The sequence below is a fragment of the Pelodiscus sinensis genome, chromosome 2, assembly GCF_049634645.1.
Source record: "Pelodiscus sinensis isolate JC-2024 chromosome 2, ASM4963464v1, whole genome shotgun sequence".
Lineage (NCBI taxonomy): Eukaryota > Metazoa > Chordata > Testudines > Trionychidae > Pelodiscus > Pelodiscus sinensis.
In genome coordinates this window covers 1482804-1503172 of record NC_134712.1, presented here as the reverse complement: position 1 = coordinate 1503172, position 20369 = coordinate 1482804, and the positions used below count along the sequence as shown (strand labels likewise).

General features: G+C 52.4%; 1 protein-coding gene across 4 annotated transcripts in view; it reads left to right on the top strand.

The window, feature by feature from the left end:
* LOC102447856 (uncharacterized) overlaps positions 1-20369 on the top strand; it is an 88937-nt gene that overhangs the window by 62652 nt on the left and 5916 nt on the right. For all 4 annotated transcript variants that reach the window (XM_075919944.1, XM_075919943.1, XM_075919946.1 and 1 more), the window contains 7 exons: positions 8036-8196; positions 8659-8956; positions 10836-10996; positions 11410-11707; positions 15105-15265; positions 15714-16011; positions 18061-18221. In XM_075919944.1, coding sequence (XP_075776059.1) covers positions 8036-8196; positions 8659-8956; positions 10836-10996; positions 11410-11707; positions 15105-15265; positions 15714-16011; positions 18061-18221 — 1538 coding nt within the window. The remainder of the gene's footprint in view (positions 1-8035; positions 8197-8658; positions 8957-10835; positions 10997-11409; positions 11708-15104; positions 15266-15713; positions 16012-18060; positions 18222-20369) is intronic.

Below are 20369 nucleotides of genomic sequence, written 5' to 3'. Positions count from 1 at the left end.
ATGCCGGAAAGGATGAGACCACAACTGGGGGTTTCAAAAAGTACAAACTGATTTTATTTTGATGGCGCCAGACAATCATCAGAATAAAAATTAAACAGATTGCCAGACAACACAAAACAATTCCCTGAGGCTTTTCTAAATCACAATAATTCCCAATAACTGCCCAGGGGTTAGGAACAGTTGAATTAACACTGGTATTATCCATAGGGCTGACTATTTACACAACTTTATACAAGGAAACAGTAAAAAACCTAAACCACAACTATTTATAAACTAACTTAGTAACTTTTTAGCCACTGTCACTTGGCAAGCAATAAGGACAACTAAAAAATCAATTAGGATAGGGATGATGGTGGGGGGGGGGTGTTATACCAGTTCTGGAGACAGCAGGAACACAAGTACCGGTCACACGCTCATAAACTGTCTCCACTCGGGTCGACCAACTCGGAGTACGCTCAGTAAGACTCAAGAGCGGGGGGTGCAAGGCGTCTGGGTGATCAGGCCAGGCGTTCACTCAATGCGAATCCCCAGTGAGAGAGGGGCTGCCTGCCTGTTTTATTGCCTGTGAACTTATCACCCCATAGGTTGGTTTTTGCTGCAGTGGGTGGAGTAGCAGGCCTGAGCACCAGTCAGCCCACTGGCTGATCTGTTACTGCAATGGGTGGAGCGAGCAGGGGAAGATTATTAATTTACATGCCCTTATTTGGAAAACACTCCACCTCACAGACAGAGCCCCCTATACCAGCCTCAGAGGTATTACAGGCTATGGCTCCCTGCGACGGGCAGCCATTTCTGATGTTCTGTCTCAGACATGCCCCCGTGGCTGTCCGGAGCAAGTGGTAAGAGGGTTGCCTAAGGTGAGAGCGCACGTAAGGGTAATTAGCAAGAAGCCAATTGGGTAAATTGAGGTTCTGGTGAGCTGCTGTCTTCAGAAAGGGGGAAAAGGAAAAGTAAGCAACAGTAACAGGGAATGCGGAAACAACTCTGTGGATAAGAGCTTTTGCAACAGCAGTGCCCACTAAAAAGGCTAGTAACACAAGAGCACATACAATCAACCACTGCTTAATGGTGGATGCCCAAGTACTCAGTCCCCAAGAGGAAAGTTTTGTTTGCCACCAGTCCCATTCTTCCCGCTGTTCGCGAATCCGAACTGCAAGTGAGGTCAGCTGTTGGGTGATGGCTGAAACGTTGTTCCACCCGGGCTTGAAACGCAAACAGGATTGGTCCTTAAACCTGGGGTCAAGGTCCTCGAGTGCCATACGAAAGTCCTTCTGCAATATAACCTGTATCATTAGACGATTCTTTTCGGCATAATGAGCTAGTACAGTGAGAGCCAAATCGACTTGTCGAAACCCTTCAGCGGTCAAATTAGTGAGGGCTTCGAGATTGCGGGACATTTGGTAACATATCCCCAAATTAAAGATTCAGTGGCAGACTTAAATTTTTTCCATCTTGATGGTTCTCGTCGGCTCCGGAAGTCAAACAGCCGGTGGGGGGCTCGAATGGGTTGGTACCTGAAAAACAAAAAGGGGACAAACAACGCCCTCAAGGCGGGCTAATTAAGATTGAAGAGAAAGCCAATTGTGATGGACTAACGTAGGTTGCTTCAACGCTATTTAATCCCTGTACAAAGACTATCTTTCCAGTGGGGGTGTGGGGCATATCGGGGGGGATGATGGATACCTGTGCCCCCGTGTCTAACAAAAAGGGGATAATTGTCTCGTTTTCGGTAGTCAGGTTTTGATAGGGTCGAGGGTCATTTAAATCGGGCCGAGTGACCGCTAGGCACTCGGCCTCTCCCCGTTTTTTGGCTGCGGGGGAATAGGGCGATCTTCCCACCCCAATTTCACAGCCAAGTCTTTCTGTTGATCACTATTCATTTTCCTAATAGCTTCCTTGGTGAGTCCCTTACCCAATAAAAATCCAAAAATCTTACGCTCGATGAACGAACGCTCGGGGTATTTGGGTTTGGGCACCATTTTGGACCCTTTCACCAGAGTAGAGGGGGTTGCAAGTAGGGCGGCCTTTAGTGTTGCCCACTTCACCCTCTCTACAGCGTCGTATAGTCGGCCAATAGGTTGTCCTGTGTATCCCCTTAGCCACAGAAGAGCCCCTGTGTCGAGATTAGGGCTGTTGTCCACAGCTAGGGTAACAGCCGCATCTTCTATGGGAATCTGAGTGGGATCATCAACAAAACGAAATGGGTTTTGTGCTACCGTCTGAACGTTAGTTAAGTTGAGGGGGTGTGCGGTGGGATCCCAGAGCAGAATAGAACTCCCAGCGATCGCGTACATAAGGGTAGTGGAGTTATTCACACAATCAGGTGGCATCTGTACTGCGCGAAATCCCCCTTGTATTTGGAGGTGCGCGGCAGCCGTGGCTGTTACAGGCCAATGATTATTCGCTGCCAGTACTTCCCCCATAAGGCCCCGCGACCAGCTCCCAGTACGGGTTAACGTTAAGGCTTCCTCCCAGTCAACCCAGTCACTCCCCTGTTCCAAGGCTAATCTCCCTACCCAGATTATAGGAGGCTCATCTGGACGTCGGGCAGTATCTGTGATGAACTCCTTCATTTCCGCCTTGGTTCGGGGGCGGGTCTCAGTTACCTGAGAGGTATTCCCCTGACCATCCATTTTTAATCGGGTTACGGTCACAGGAAGGGCCTCCGGTACAATCAGGTCGGGAGCTGTGGGTATGGTTGAACTCAGGGTAGTCAAGCCAGGGTAAATGTTTGGTGGGTCATGAGAGCCTTGGTATGGGGGAGGAAGTTGTGTCTCTAAAGGAGGCGTCTTTGGCGTCTGAGGGGAAGACTCTGGTTCTCCCTCCGACTGCGAGTGCGCCACCCCACGGGCACAATTTGTAACGGCCCCATGGTAGACGGTAACTTTATCAAGGGCTGCTGCTAGGGTATTGCAGATGGCAGCCAGAACATCCTCTGATTTATAAGAATCGGGGCGTAGTTTTTTAACCTTTTTTATCCCATCTAACCTTTGGACCAATCCTATTAACAGGTGGTGTGCAGGTGATCCATGTGGGGCTCTTGGCTCGGGGGCCAAGATGGAGGGGGCTACCCCACAGAGTTTAATTACCCTGTTCACCTCTTTCCAGAGGCTAAGAGGGTTTGAATTAGGGGCTGTCTCACCCACTTGAGTGAGACACGGTTGAAGGTTATTATCGGCCGGGGTGGCCCTGAAGGTGGGATTGCAAGTTAGCAAGCAGCCCACATCGCTCAACCCCAAAGGAACGGTGTAGGTCCTAAAATCATGGCCGTGTCCTATGATACAGACCCAGTCAAAAGTGTTAGGGGCCCCTTCGCGCTGTCGAGTACAGAGGAGGTGGTATTGCAAATGATTAAACTGATCCTCCTCAGAACCTGGGGTCTCAGTTTTAGCCCAGGGGCAACTGTCAGAGTTGTCATGGTTCCGGCATCCTGTTCGTGACGCCATGTCAGTCCCCGTAATACACGAGGTTCGAAGGGATGCCGGAAAGGATGAGACCACAACTGGGGGTTTCAAAAAGTACAAACTGATTTTATTTTGATGGCGCCAGACAATCATCAGAATAAAAATTAAACAGATTGCCAGACAACACAAAACAATTCCCTGAGGCTTTTCTAAATCACAATAATTCCCAATAACTGCCCAGGGGTTAGGAACAGTTGAATTAACACTGGTATTATCCATAGGGCTGACTATTTACACAACTTTATACAAGGAAACAGTAAAAAACCTAAACCACAACTATTTATAAACTAACTTAGTAACTTTTTAGCCACTGTCACTTGGCAAGCAATAAGGACAACTAAAAAATCAATTAGGATAGGGATGATGGTGGGGGGGGGGTGTTATACCAGTTCTGGAGACAGCAGGAACACAAGTACCGGTCACACGCTCATAAACTGTCTCCACTCGGGTCGACCAACTCGGAGTACGCTCAGTAAGACTCAAGAGCGGGGGGTGCAAGGCGTCTGGGTGATCAGGCCAGGCGTTCACTCAATGCGAATCCCCAGTGAGAGAGGGGCTGCCTGCCTGTTTTATTGCCTGTGAACTTATCACCCCATAGGTTGGTTTTTGCTGCAGTGGGTGGAGTAGCAGGCCTGAGCACCAGTCAGCCCACTGGCTGATCTGTTACTGCAATGGGTGGAGCGAGCAGGGGAAGATTATTAATTTACATGCCCTTATTTGGAAAACACTCCACCTCACAGACAGAGCCCCCTATACCAGCCTCAGAGGTATTACAGGCTATGGCTCCCTGCGACGGGCAGCCATTTCTGATGTTCTGTCTCAGACACCTCCCAAGTTTGTTAGTCTTTACAGTGCTACGAGACTTGGCGTTGTTTTTATTAGAAAAGCCTGGGACTTTCCAGTTTGGACAAAAAGATGATTAAGGGAGAGAGACGATAAAGGTCTAGACAATCATGACTGATGTGGGAAAACTGAATACGGAAGAGTTAATTACTCATTCAAATAAGACCAGGACTAGGAGTCACTCAATGAAATGAATAGGCAGCAGATTTTACACAAAGTATTTCTTCATGGTCAACCTGTGGAACTCTTTGCCAGAGGATGCTGTGAAGGCCTAAACTGTAACAGGGTTAAAAAAAACCCCTAGGTAAGTTCATGGAGAATAGGGCCCTCCATGGCTATTAGCCAATGCTGGCAGAGATCCAGCACCATGTTCTGCACGTCCCTCTCCTCTGTTTGCCAGAGGCTGGGAGTGGGTGATGAGATGAAACACGCAATGATTGCCTGTTGTGTGCATTCCCTCTGGGGCACCTGGCATTGGCCACTGTGGGCAGACAGGACACTGGGCTGGATGGACCTTTGGTCGGACCCCGTCTGGCTGTTCTGAGGTTCTTACCTAGAACCCAGATGCATCTGCCACAGCTGTAACCCACTAGACCCCACTGCCCTCCCTGAGCTGAAATGGGGTCTCTCCTCTCTGCAGTTAGTAAAAAAAAAAAAAAAAAGTAAGAAAATATATGAAAATGTTAAACCACCCAGGGTATGGCTACACTGCCACCCTAGTTCGAGCGAGGGTAGCTAATGTAGGCATTCGAACTTGCAAATGAAGCCTGGGATTGAAATATCCCAGGCTTCATTTGCATGTTCCTGGACGGGTGCCATTTTTAAATGCCCGTAGTTCAAACTACCTTCCCGCGGCTAAACCTGCAAGGAGGAATAACGGTAGTTCGAATTAGGAGCTTTAATGCGAACTACCTGGTCTGTGCCACGTGTAGCCGGGGGCAGGGAGTTTGAACTACGGGCATTTAAAAATGGCGCCCACCCGGGAACATGCAAATGAAGCCTGGGATATTTCAATCCCGGGCTTCATTTGCAAGTTCGAATGCCTACATTAGCCACCCTCATTCGAAGCAGGGTGGCAGTGTAGCCATACCCCCAGTGTCCCATAAAGGACTTGCCACAAGATGTCAGAACACATTATAGCTGAATGGGTCTAATATTTGTCTGCTAACATGTATGTCTGGGTATGTCTAGTTCGAACTAGGGTGGTAATGTAGGCAACCGGAGTTGCAAATGAAGCCCGGGATTTGAATTTCCCGGGCTTCATTTGCATCTTGCCGGGCGCCGCCATTTTTAAATGTCTGCTAGTGCGGACTCCGTGCCGCGCGGCTACACGCAGCATGGACTAGGTAGTTCAGACTAGGCTTCCTATTCCGAACTACCTAGTCCGTGCCGCGTGTAGCCGCGCGGCACGGAGTCTACACTAGCGGACATTTAAAAATGGCGGCGCCCGGCTTTATGCAAATGAAGCCCGGGAAATTCAAATCCCGGGCTTCATTTGCAACTCCGGTTGCCTACATTACCAGCCTAGTTCGAACTAGGGTGGTAGTGTAGACATACCCTAAGAGAGTTGTCTGGCCATCCAGCCGCCTGTTCAAAAAATCCTCCGAAGTGGCACTAGTTAGGACCATCGCATTCAGCAGACAGCTTCTTCTTACCATAACTTAAAGCAACGTAAGGGGCTGGTTGGGCCAGGACCATGGGTTGTGCCTGGAATGGGATTGCATCTCATAAAACCAAACAGAAAAGAGACAGGAGCACCAGGCTGGTGAAAGGAGCTGGCTGGGGACGTGTCTCCCTCCTGGTCCGTTCCAGTCCTGAGTCCTCCACCTCCCAAGGTGCCCTGGAGGGAGGGGGAAGGTATCTGACCCCCCTCCCTCCCCCGTGTACCTACACAGACATTACAGACCGTTCCCCTTCATCAGGGAGCGAGGGGAAAGGGCAGTTTGCTGAATTCCTCACTTTGCCTGGGTAGCGCAGGGGTCAGACAACCCAGGACCTGCCCCAGCCCGTCTCCCCAAGCTGTGCCCGCTGGAGCTGCGGTGGCCATGGAGAGGTTCTTTTCACCTGGCCACAAGCTGTTGTGGTGAGAGAGGGCTGGGGGCGTCCTCTCTCCTTGGAGCAGCCGTCATACGGGACCCCTCCTCCCCAGCACCGCCCCAGAGCAACGATTCAAATAAAGCACGTTCCATTTTCCTTTCATTTTCCAAACGATAATGAACTGAGTTAAGGACGCTCGCAATGCTGAGTAAATCTTCTCTTTCTTTTATATAGGAACGAGACCCAATGCTCCAGTCAGCCAACTGCTAAATTATCAGCCAGAAAATTAGAGATGTCAAGTGCCTAAGTAGCCCCTGGAATCATGGTTAAAGTGGCCCCCACATTAAAATCTGAAATGGCGCCACTGTCCCAGCCGCCTGGGGAACTAACTGCACCCAGAGAATCTCCGTTGGCCCCTTCTCCTTAGGGGAGCCTGTCACGGGGAGGCCCGACCTCCTCTGGGGCCCTGCTGCCCTGTGACCACCCTGTGGCCTGTCTGAAAACTGTTTTCATGCCCCCATCGACCTTCTGTTCTCCTGACTACACACGCCCAGGTCTTTCACCCTGTGCCCTGAGGCAGCTTGTCATTATGGCTGCTGCCCATTAGAGTCGCTCCCATTTTCCACATCTTTTCTTAAAGTGCGGGGTGGGAAGCAGGACTCGGTGCTCCAGCTGAGCCCTCCCCAGGACCAAGGAAAGTGGGTCAGGAACCGTCCATGTCTTACGTGCAACCCTGCCCTGACTACATCCCCGAGTCACATTGGTCCTCTTCAAACAGCATCCCACGGTCGGCTCAGATTCAATCTGCGATCTACTATAACCTAAGATGCTTCTCTGCCGGGCTACTGCCTCACCTGCCCTTCCTCATTGTGTCGTTGGGCATTTTCTTTCCTAGACCAGTACCTTGCACTTGTGTTGAGTGAATGTCACCTTTTAGATTTCAGGACAATTCTCCACAATATCAAGATCATTCTTATCCTTACTCCCAATGTTCTTACAACCCATCCCGTCTTGGTTTCACCTGTACATTTGATAACCGTAGCCTGTGCTCCATCATCCTATCCATTGATGAAAATATAGAATTGTACCCCACACAGGACAGACCCCTATGAGGACCTTTAGAAATAGTCTCTCAATTTGACCGTCAACTGTCGATAACTACTCCCTGCATGTTTTGAATCCACCTGATAGTAATTTCATCTAGACAATCCTTCTCTCATTTGCTTATGAGAAGACTGTCATGTGGGATTCTGTCAAAAGCCTTTCTAACACCAAGACCTACCACATCTACTCCCCCACCCATTAGACCAGATGGATGTCAAAAGAAGAACATGTGATAGGTATGGCATGAGTTGTTCTACACAAATCCACAAGAGCTATGACATATTACTTTGCTAACCCCAAGCTGCTTTTAAAGAGAGAACTTATTCTAGTGTCTTCTGAAGTATTAGGCTGATTGGCCTAGAATTTGCCACTTTTTGTCCCCCATTTTCAAAGACAGGTACAATGTCAGATAGTCTCTAGTCCTCTGGGTCTGCATCCATCCTTTGTGAGTTCTCTAGAAAATTGTTCATAGTTCTTAGGTTGGCTCAGCTATTTCCTTAAGTACCATGGGGTGAATTTCACCAGGCACTGTGCATTTGAATACATCAAATTCATTTTATCGTCTTGATGTCTTCTCTTTTCTTTAGCTGCGGGACCATCACCGACCCCAGTCCCGGATCCCTCAACAGCATCTGCTGCAACGGGCTGGAGGGACACTTCGTCACCATCGTCATCCCGGGCAGGATGGAGCAGCTCACCCTGTGTGAGGTCGAGGTTCTCTCTCAGAGCTGTGCCCCACCGCCAGGGGGTGAGGAGCTGGCACAGTGTGAATGGAGACCTGTTCCATTTTATATTATACCCCAGTGCCCGCAATGCCAGCCTCTGCTTAGTGAGGCAGCAGAAACCCTGGGAGACTCTTCTCTTCCCACTGCTCCCCTGGGCGTGGGCTGCAGCTGGCAGGGACAGGCGGGGGTAGAGGCTCCATGTGAACATCGTGCCCCATCCCTGTGTTGAGCAGCTCCAGTGGGGTGTGGGACGTGGTGGCTGAGAGAGACACTCTCTGGGCTGAGACCCCAGCACCAGCCCTCTGTCACTCATGTCTTCGGGGCCCTGGCTCCCACTGTGGACCTGGCTTTATTGCAGTGCCTGGTTTGTGTGTTACCACTGGCATCCGGCAGTGAGTCCATGTGGGAGAAGGGGCTTTTACAGCTCCGTCTCTTCTCAGCAATGGGCACGTCAGACCTCCCCTCTTCTTGCTTTTTGATTCCAGCTCAGAACTTGGCTCTTGGATGTCCGGCCATTCAGTCATCCACATTCGAGGACTGGACTGACAGATCTGAGGCTGGAAAGGCCGTGGATGGTAAACGTAGTGGGCTGTGGGAACAAGGATCCTGCAGCCAAACTGAACTGGACATAGAGCCGTGGTGGACCGTGGACTTGGGCAGCCGGCATTCCGTCTCCGTGGTGATCGTGAAGCACTTGGAAGAGGAGTGCTGTGGGGAGAGACTGAAGGGGGCCCAGATCCACGTGGGAGACTCCCTAGTGAACCATGGCAAGGACAACCCCATGTGAGTTGCCTCCCCATTATCTGCAGCGAGATGAGTCCTGCCAACTCAGGCACAGGGGTGGGTCTCCTTGCCAGACGGGTTTATTGCGTGTCCTCTTTTTCTCCGAGCTGCCTGAGGCTACAAGTGCTTTGCTGGTAATGCAGAGGCATAGCTATGGGGGGGGGGGGGGGGGGGGGAGGCTTGAATGGGATACAGGCCCACCCACTTGATGTCCAAACTAAATCTGACTTGTAGGGCCAGAGAGGCAACCCAAGAAACTATAGACCAGTCAGCTCAACTTCTGTGCCAGGAAAAGTAATGGAGCAAATGGTTAAGGAATTAATCTGCAAACATCTGGAAGATAAGAAGGTGATAGGTAACGGCCAGCATGGATTTGTAAAGAACAAATCATGTCAAACCAAGCTGGTAGCGTTCTTTGATGGGATAACAAGCCTTGTAGATATGGAGGAAGGGGAAGACATGGTATACCTAGACTTTAGTAAGGCTTTTGGTAGAGTCTGGCATGACTGTCTTTCAAATCAACAAGGGAAATACAATCTAGACAGGGCTGCTGTAAAGTGGGTGCATAACTGAACGGATACCCATTCTCAGTGAGTAGTTATCAATGGTTCACAGTCATGCTGGAAGAGCATAATGAGTGGGGTTCCTCAGGGATCAGTTGTGGGACTAGTTCTGTTCAATATCTTCATCAATGATTTAGATAATGGCCTAGGGAGTACGCTTAAGAAGTCTGCACATGACACCAAACCAGGTGGGGTTGCAAGTGCTCTGGAGAATAGGGTCATAATTCTAAAAGACCTGGACAAACCGGAGAAATGGTCTGATGTAAATTGGATGAAGTTTAATAAAGAGAAATGCAAAGATCTCCAATTAGGGAGGAACATATAGAATGGGAAATAACTGTCTAGGAGGGAGTGTAGCAGAAAGGCAACTAAGGGTCGTAGTGGACCACAAACTACATATGAGTCAACACCCTGACACTGTTGCAAAAAAAAGCCAACCTGATTCTGGGATGCATTCACAGGAGCAAGACACAAGGGCTAATTATTTTGCTCTACTCTGCATTGATTAGACCTCAGTTGGAGTATTGTGTCTAGTTCTGGGAACTGAATTTCAAGAAAGATGTGGAAAAATTGGAGAAGGTCCAGAGAAGAGCAACAGAAATGATGAAAGGTCTAGAAAACATGAGCTATGAGGGAAGACTGAAGGAACTGGGCTTGTTTAGTTTGGAAAAGATGGGACATGATCACAGCTATTCAGTACCTAAAAGTGTGTCATAAGGAAAAGGGAGAAAACTTGTTCCCCTTGGCCTCTGAGGACAGGACAAGAAGCAATGGGCTTCAGCTTCATTGAGGGAGGTTTAGGTTGGGGGAGAGGCTGCAGGGGGCCCAGATCTGCGTGGGAGTCTCCCTGGTGAACCAGGACAAGAGCAACCCCCTGTCAGTTGTTCCCCATTCTCCAGCATGACACAAGTCGTCCTATCTCAAGCCCAGAGGTTGGGTCTCACTGCCAGTCAGGGATACTGCGCGACCTCTTCCCCTGGCAGCTGACTAAAGTTGTTTGTGTTTTGCCAGTGGTGCAGGGGCATGAGCTGGGATGTCTCCCAGGCCTCCTTGGAAGCCTGGGAGGGATCTTCAGGTGAGTGATCTCACTTTGTCACACACACATGGTGGGGGCAGGGAGGGAGTGTTGCTTGGGCTGGACGTTGTGCTGTAGTTCGTGCACATGCAACCACACGTGAGTTCTCTATAATAACACAAATAGCTCTGAGCCTGGCTCAGCCAGTTCCTTCGGTTCTGTCGGGTGAATTTCACCAGGCGCTGTGCATTTGAGTACATCACATTTGTTTTGTCTTCTTGACGTCTGCTCTTTTGTTTAGTTGTGGGACCATCACCAACACCGTTCCCGGATCCCTCAGCACCGTCTGCTGCAATGGCTGGCAGGGCCGCTACGTCACCATCACCATCCCGGGCAGGGCGGAGCATCTCACCCTGTGTGAGGTCGAGGTTCTGTCTCAGAGCTGTGCCCCACCGCCAGGGGGTAAGGAGCCGGCACAACGGGAATGGAGACCTGTTCCCTTTCATGTTTCACCCCAGTCCCTTGTTCGCCAGCCTCTGCCTAGTGGGAGACTTTTCCCTTCCCTCTGCTCTCCTGGGCGTGGCTGCAGCTGGCAGGGGCGTGTGAGGAGGCTCCATGTGACCATCGTGCCCCATCCCTAGCTGGGGGAGCTGCTCCAGTTGGGTACGAGAGATGGTGGCCTGAGAGAGGCTCTGTTTGGGTTGAGACCCCAACACCAACATACTCTCACTCCTAGTTCCTATTGTGACCCTGGCTCTCCTGCGGTGCCTGGTTAGTGTGTACCCTGGCTCCATGTGGAGAAAGGGCTTCTAGAGGCGTCTCACCCTGCACCCGTGGCCCATACCACTTCCTGTCTTCTCGCCCTCTGATTCCAGCTCAGAACTTGGCGTTGGGACGTCTGGCCAATCAGTCGTCCACCTTCGAGGATGAGACCGGAAAAGCCGTGGCTGGAAGGGCTGTGGATGGGAAACATGATGGGAAGTTTGAACAAGGCTCCTGCAGCCTCACCAAGCTGGACATAGAGCCGTGGTGGATCGTGGACTTGGGCAGGCGGCATTCCATCTCCATGGTGATCGTGAAGCACAGGGAAGACAAGTGCTGTGGGGAGAGGCTGCAGGGGGCCCAGATCCGCGTGGGAGTCTCCCGGATGAACCACGGCAAACACAACCCTCTGTGAGTTGTTCCCCATTCAAGCCCAGAGGCTGGGTCTCATCGCCAGTCGGGGATACCGCGCGACCTCTTTCCCTATCAGCTGACTAAAGTTGTGTGTGTTTTGCCAGTGGTGCAGGGGCATAGCCGCAGGTGGCTCTGGGTGGGGGGCTGCCCCACCTACTTGGCCTGCCTGAGCTGTAGCACAAGTGGGGTGGCACCGTCCTTCTGAGTTGCTGGGGGCGCATGAGTCTTGCTCTGCCCCAGGGATTGTCGCCGCGTCCCCCCGCAACCTGCCTCTTTGCACCCCTGCCCTGGTATTTCCCGCCCCATTCCACCCTCTTCCATGGATATCTCCCTCCTTGCCTCTGCCTCTTTGTACATCCGCACTGCCTCATGGGCAGGGGCACTGGCTGTTGGGGAGACCACCCCCAGCTCCTCCCTTTCTGCCTGAGATCCTGGCCTCCCCTTTTGTGTCACTCCCCCACCAGCTCCCAAAGTGTCCCCAGTGCCTCCGCCAGCCCCAGCACCCCCAGCCCTGGAGCCCCGGGCAGGCACCAGCCGCAGCCTCCCACGTGGAAACCATTTGGTGGCCTCAGCCCCAGCCGAGGCCACAAAGAGCACGAAGGGGTTGGGAACTCGGACCTCCTGGGAGCACAGTGTGGGCAGGGCCACAGCAGGCTGTTTTGGGAGACCCTCCCCTCCCCACTATGATACTCACCCCCCCTTCCTCTCCCCTCCAGCGCCCCCTGCATGCTGCAGAAGAGCTGAGAGCAGAGGGCGGGGGGGATGCAGATGGTCGGGGAGGCAGCGGGGGGTGCTGAGCACTCACTGTATTTTCACTCCTCTTGTGCCTGCTGAGCAGCAAGGGGCAGGTGGAAATGGGGAAGGAGCCGCCCTCCTCCCTCCTGTCCCCTTCCCGCGCCTCCCAGCATGGCCCCCCCACCTGAAGGTCAGGCCCCGCCCAGATTTCCCCTCCTAGCTGCGCCCCGGCAGTGGTGATCTGAGCTCTGGGCGGGAAGGGAATTGCATGGCACTGAGCACAGCGCCCCCTGCTGGGCCATGCAGGGTGGAGCCGTCGCTCTCCAGCCCCTGCGTGTTCTGTGTCTGCCCTCACCGCCGTTCTCCTGAATCCTCGCACCCGAGCCCCCGGGAACTGATGTTCCTGGCTCCAGAGACTCCTGAGGCCTGGAGGGACCTTCCCCAGCCCCTGGTGTGAGCTGCCGTGTGACACGGGCCAGGGACCCTCACGCAGTGATTCTGTGCTGAGCCCGCAATCTCTGTGAGCTCCAGCGTGTCTGTTCGACAGGTGTCCGGCCTTGACTTAAAGGCTCCTGGGAAAGTGGAATCTACCATGTGCTGGCATATGGGTGGAAATTGGATAAATGTTGCATTTTATTACTATCAGCAGAACTGACTGAAATGGGGCCTGCGTGCTGTGTAGTCCTGCCTTAATCTTTGTATTCATGCCTGTCGCTGTGAAAGAAGCTATTTGCATATATTTGCATATATATTTCCATGTCTATGCAACCACATTTACGTTGTGGCCCTTGGCACGTGCTGTGAGTATCACTGTGGCCCCCGGGGCTTCCAGAAATGAGTAACCCTGATCTAGCTGATTCCTGGAATTGTTTTGTAAGGAAATATCCACCTTTCAATCCATTCATGAGAGCCTGGGCAAGTTACAATGTTCTCCAGCAGGTTTCTCTGTGTTACCATTTTGAATATCTGATTTGTGCCATTCATCCTTTGTCAGCAGCCAGCTGACATCAGAAGCTAAGTATCGGGCACCGACAGCCTGCTCCATTAGCCTGATTTAGCACGGACACTGGAAGTGACGGGTTTTTTCCCTTTCTTTCTCATCCCCCTCTCCCCTCTTTTTCTGCTTTATAATTCAACCCCTGCCCCTCTTGCTCCATTTCTGTCCTCTGAAGAAGTGGGTCATGCCCACAAAAGCTCATCATACGATCTAGCTATATTTTTGGTAGCCTCTAAGGTGCAACAGGACCATTGTTCTTTTTTAAGTTTTTTAGTGACAGACTAACACGGCTGCCCCAATGAGACTTTTAAGCTCATATCATGGCAGAACAGCTCAGCTGCATGATGCAACGGTCAGAGCTGCCCTCAGGCAGCAAACCAGGCGGTGTTCTTTTGAAGCAATGCCATGACACATTTGACCTGTATTTACACACACAGCCATGCTCCACAGTGTGAAATGAATCATACAACTCAGTTTCTGCCAGAGTCTGTACCTCCCTCCCCCTGGCACCCTCCCCTCCTCCCCCACCCCCCGTCAAGACCTCAGGCAGCTCCTGCACCCTCCATCCTGGCCAGAACTCCTGCTCCTATAGCATCTTGATCGTCCGTGTCCCCACACGTTGTTTAGCAGGATTCCTGGTTCTGATGTACTTAAAAAACTTTTTTCTTTTGCTTTTTGAGTTTTTGACTAGCTGTTCTACAAACTTCTTTTTGGTTTTCTTATATTTTTCACTTGATTCGACAGAGTTTATACTCCTTTCTATTTTCCTCACTAGGATTTAACTTCTGCTTTTTCAATTATGCCTTTTTATCTCTCACTGCTTCTCTTACTTGGTTGTTAAGCCTCGGTGGCATTTTTTTGGTTTTCTTGCCATGTTTTTTAATTTGGGGGATACATTTCAGTTGGGCCTCTATAATGGCATTTTTGAAAAGTTTCCAAACAACTTACAGGGATTTTACTTTTGGCACTGTACTTTTAAACTTCTGTTTAACTAAGCACCTCGTTTATGTGTAGTTCCCTTTCTGAAATTAAATGCCACAGTGTTGGGCTGCTGTGGTGTTTTTCCCATCAGAGGGATGTTAAATTTTAGTATATTATGGTCACTATTTCCAAGCCGTCCAATTATATTTACCTGTTGGACCAGATCCTATGCTCCACGTAAGACCAAATCAGGAATTGCCTGTCCTCTTGTGGGTTCCAGAACCAGCTGCTCCCAGAAACAGTCATTTAAGGTATCAAGAAATTTTATCTCTGAATCCCTATCACATTTACTGCTGACCCCCTCCATTAGGCCAGTTAGGTATGGCACAATTTGTACTTCAGAAATCCACATTACCTATGACCGTATCACTTTATAATCCCCTGAGCTGCTTTCAAACTGTCTGATAATCTGTTACGGTGTCTTTTAAGCCTTGAAGTTGGGCTCATTGGTCTAGAATTTGCTACATCCTCTTTGCTCAACATTTTCAAAGACGGAAACAATGTTTGCCCTTCTCTAGTCCTCTGGGATTGCACCCGTCCTTTTGAGTTCTCTATAAAATCATGGATGGTCCCGAGATTGGCTCGGCAAGTTGTTTAAGTACCGTAGGGTGAACTGTAGGTGCTCTGAATTTGAACACATCTAACTTGTTTGGTCTTCTTGACTTCTGCTCTTTTCTTTAGCTGCGGGACCATCACCGACACCAGACCCGGATCCATCAGCACCATCTGCTGCAACAGGCTGGCAGGCCGCTACGTCACCATCGTCATCCCGGACAGGGAAGAGTATCTCAATCTGTGTGAGGTCGAGGTTCTATCTCAGGGCTGTGCCCCACCTCTAATGGGTAAGGAGCTGGCACAATGGGAATAGAAACTTGTTCCCTTTCATGTTCTACCCCCGTCTCTTGTGCATCAACCTCTGCCTGGTGAGACAGCAGAAACTCTGGCAGATTCTTCCCTTCCCACTGCTCACCTAGGCATGGGAAGTAGCTGGCAGGGGAATGTATATGAACAGAGAGCCCTGTCCTACTGTGGGGAGCAGATCCATCTGGATATGGGATGTGGTGGGCTAAAAGAGGCTCTTTCTGATCTGGGATGCTAGCACCAACCTGCTGTCACTGCTGTCCCCAGCACCCCAGCTCCCTCTGCCAACCTGCCTCTTTTGTGGTACCTGGTTTGTGTGTGACCACCAAGGAGCATCCCTGGCTCCATGTTGGACAAAGGGCTCCTAGTGCTCCCTCCTCCCAACAATGGGCACGTCCCACCTTCCCTCTTTTTGCCCTCTGATTCCAGCTGAAAACTTGGCGCTGTATCGTCCGGCCAATCAGTCATCCACGTACCAGAACGGGACTGAAATAGCTCTGGCTGGAAAGGCCGTGGATGGGAAACATGATGGGCTGTGGAAAGACGGCTCCTGCAGCCACACCAACCTCGACACAGAGCCATGGTGGACCGTGGACTTGGGCAGCCGGCATTCCGTCTCCGTGGTGATCGTGAAGCACACGGAAGACGAGTGTTGTGGGGACAGACTGAAGGGGGCCCAGATCCACGTGGGAGACTCCCTGGTGAACCATGGCAAGCACAACCCCATGTGAGTTCCTTCCCCACTGTCTGTAGCAATGACACCTCTCAGCTCCGGCACAGGGGTTGGGTCTCATTGCCAGCTGGGCCGCACTGGCCTCTTCCACTCTGAGCTGCTGGAGGCTGCGAGTGCTTTGCTGATGGTGATCTGAGCTCTGGCCAGGAAGGGAATTGCATGGCACTGAGCACAGCGCCCCCTGCTGGGCCGTACAGGGTGGAGCCGTCACTCTCCAGCCCCTGCGTGTTCTGTCTCTGCCCTCACCGCCGTTCTCCTGAATCCTCGCACCCGAGCCCCCGGGAACTGATGTTCCTGGCTCCAGAGACTCCTGAGGCCTGGAGGGACCTTCCCCACCCCCTGGTGTGAGCTGCCGTGTGACACGGGCCAGGGACCCTCACGCAGTGATTCTGTGCTGAGCCCGCAATCTCTGTGAGCTCCAGCGTGTCTGTTCGACAGGTGTCCGGCCTTGACCGAAGGGCTCCAGGGGAGGAGAATCCACCATGTCCCCCAGCAATTAGTGTTAGGGGAACCGCCCTTGCTGATAGCAATGTGAACCCGGGTAGTTCCTGTCTCAATGGGGCTGTGATGGGGACCGCTGGGCTGGCAGCATCACTTACAGTGTCCATTCCTGCCACCCAGATTCACAGACAGGGCAGGGCAGGAAGCCACCCCCAGGGGCCATCCCTTCCATCCCCCCCATGCCGAGACAGGACCAAGTCACTCTAGACCAGAGAGCAAACTGTGGCAGCTGCTCTCCAGAGCCGCATGGCGTTACCGTGTGATCTGGAGCACCTGCCGCTGTCTGGGGAGGGATTTCTGCTGGGGGCAGCTCCCCCTTAGGGGCTTGGCACTCGTAGCTCCCCCCTTTGGCTCCTCTTCCCTCCCGGACCCCTCTCCTAGTTGCCTTTCCTGGGGTGCTCCATGAGCAGCTGCCCTGAAACTAGGGGTGTTAAATTTAGAGTAACGGGCCAATCCAATAGTCGATGCAATTTGCATTCACTATTCCATTAGCTGATTAGGGCACCTTCGCCTTTGAAGTGTAGCAATGGCCCCAGGGCGACAGCGCTGCAGGAGCACCGCACAGTGCCTGGGGTCAGCTGGAGACTCTGAGTCCCCGGGTGCCATGCGGTGCTGCTGCTCTGAAACACTGCGGGGAGCCCAGCATTTCAAAGCTCAGTGCTGCCTGGAGCCCAGGGTCAGTCCCCTGCTGACCCCGGGCTCCACGTGGCGCTGCCACTTTGAAATGCCGCGTGCAGCCCGGAGCCAGCGGGGGACCCAGGCTGCACACGGTGCTGCTGCTTTGAAGCATCCCTCCTCTCCCCCCTTGCTGCCCCTTTCTGATAGGGGCAGCCAGGGGATGCAGGAAGCGATGAATCGACTAGGGTGTCGACTTGTCGATAAGTATTTGCTATCAGTTGACTATTCGACTAGTCGTTCACATCCCTACCTGAAACCTGCAGTGCTAGGAGCTTCCTCTGTGATCTGTGCCCCCGACTGAGCCCCACAGCCCTGCCCTGGTGCCAGGAGCCACCTAGCTAATTGGCAGCCTCCAGGCATGCAGGAAATTAACAGCGCACAGTGGAGCTGGGTTGGCTCCTTCTCCTTCATCATGGGGAGGCTGGGTGCCCGGCCTCCTGAGGGGCCTGCTGCCCTGTGACCCACCTGTGACCTGTGTGAAGACTGTTGTCCTGCCCCCGTCAGCCTTCTGTTCTCCAGACCAACCCTGCCCACGTCTTTCGGCCTGTGCCCTGAGGCCAGGTTTCATTTAGGCTGTTGCTCATTAGTCTCCCGTTTTCCTACATTTGAAGTGTGGGGTGTGACTGATTGGTCTAGAATTTGCTATATCCTCTTTGTTGCCCTTTTCAGTGCTAGGTCCCTTTGCCCTTCTCAAACCCTCTGGACCACACCTGTCCTCCGTAGGTTCTCAGAGAAATAGGTAATAGTTCTGGGAGAGCTTCAGCTCCCTCTGTAGGTCTGCACAGTGAATTAATCGCATCAGGCCGTGTTCACTTGCATGCGTCCATCTTCTTTTGTCTTCTTGGCTTCTGCTCTTTTCCTTAGCTGCGGGGTCATCACTGCCACTGAGCCCGGAGCCACCAGCACCATCTGCTGCAACCGGCTGGAGGGGCGCTACGTCTCCATCATCATCCCGGGCAGGGCGGAGCATCTCACCCTGTGTGAGGTCGAGGTTCTATCTCAGGAATGTGCCCCACCTCTAGTGGGTAAGGAGCCGGCACAATGGGAATAGAAACTTGTTCACTTCTACATTGCACCCCAGTCTCTTGTGCGCCAACCTCTGGCAGCCTCTTCCCTTCCTGCTGCTCACCTGGGCGTGGGCTGCAGCTGGCAGGGGCAAGCGTGGGTGGCTCCATATGAACCCTGTGCCCCATCACTGCCATGGGGGGCAGCTCCAGATGGGTATGAGACATGGTGGACTGAGAGACTCTCTGGGCTGAGAACCCAGCACTGACCGGCTGTCCCTCCTGTCCCCAGCTGCCACTGTGGAGCTGACTGTCATGCAGCAGCAGTGTGGGGAACGGAGGGATTCTTCGAGCACTCGAATGTGTCCATCAACCGAAGTGCACACGCGTCCGGCGCACAGCTATTGATCTTTCCCTAGTGAGCCATGTCACACTCAAAGCCCGCTGAGGGTCGCACAAACGAAAACTGACAGCTTGCAGGGCCACCGAAGACAATGTACTTCGGTCAGAAAGTCGTCATTATTTATTATTAGAGGTTATGTCTTAGGTCTATTTTATCATAATTTTCAGGTCTTGTTTGAATATAATACAGTCATTCGATGTGTAAAATTGTTATTTGCATCCATGAAGCCTTTGATTTGAAGGGGCTTCAGCCCCTCCGCTCTAATCCAGTGCCCTTCCCCTCCCCCCCAGCCAGGCACCCCTATACCCCCACTCTAATCCAGTCCCCCTCTGCTCCCCCAGAGCCAGGCACTCCCAGCCCCCCCAATCCAGGCACCCCTATACCCCCATTCTAACCCAGTCCCCCTCTGCTCCCCCAGAGCCAGGCACTCCCAGCCCCCCCGATTCAGGCACCCTTATACCCCCATTCTAACCCAGTCCCCCTCTGCTCCCCCCGATCCAGGCACCCCTATACCCCCATTCTAACCCAGTCCCCCTCTGCTCCCCCAGAGCCAGGCACTCCCCCCCCGATTCAGGCACCCCTAGACCCCCATTCTAACCCAGTCCCCCTCTGCTCCCCCAGAGCCAGGCACTCCCAGCCGTCCGTCGTCCCCTCCCCCCCTACCTCCGCTCTAACCTAATGCCTGGGTCCTGGAGCCATCTTCGCCACACGCTTCTCCCTTCAGGCTCTGGGCCGCATGCACAGAGCAGTCGGCCGTGAGCAATCCGGGCACCAGTTCAGAACCAGAAGGAGCTGCATTTCTTTAATCAAAGGGCCACGTGCGGCTTGCGAGCTGCAGGCTGCTCACCCCTGCTATAAACAATGTAACCGGGCGGGCCACACTTAGATCATTTCTAAAGATGTAGTCGCGGGCTGCTAAAGAATTCGATTGGGCCGCATGGTTGACATGACTGCCCTAGTGGTATCCGATGGATTGGCTCTTGTGCCCTCCGGCGCCACGTGCTCATAGCACGGGTACAAGGGGCCCGACTGATGAGCCCCCCATTAACTAGTTCCCTTTAATTAGTTACCGTGGTTGTCATATTGTAAGTAGTGGTTGGACTGCTCTCCAGGCGTGTAGATCAAACCCATGTCACCCAACGCTGGGGCACGCCTTGGTCACTAGGGTTTAAGCAGTGCCCTCTCTGTGCAAAGCCTGTGCCAACCAGTGACCTGCACTTAATTTGTCTTACGTGCATGGGTGAGGGACACTGGGAAGATCACAGCCAGATCTGCCCAATTTCAAGCTGTAAACCAAAAAGGATCTGGCAGCAGGATGGAAAGTCCTCCTCCCGAAGGCGGCAATGAAGCCTGCCTTGGAGCCAACAGCTGACTCAGCATCAAGCCCATCAGCATTGGTGCAGCCCACACGGCCTCCCGCAAGAACTCGCGGCACAGCTCTGCTTGATGGTGCCCAAGAAGAGGAGCAGAAGACCTCAGAAGACCATTGCCTCAAAGACAATCAGGGAGAGGGTGAGACCCATATCTAGGCGCTCTCCCACGATGGTGCCACAGCAGCATCCAGCACTGGCACCACAAACACCTTGAGGTGAAACGGTCCCCTCCGCTTGGCACCAGGTGGGGGTGACTTTGTGGTACCATCAGCTCTGCCCCTGGGCCAGCAGCTCGAGGCACTCCCAGTCTATGTCTACACTGCTTCCCTCTTCCGCAAGAGCCTATGCAAATGAATAATGAATTAGCATATTGCCACATTCATTTGCATAATT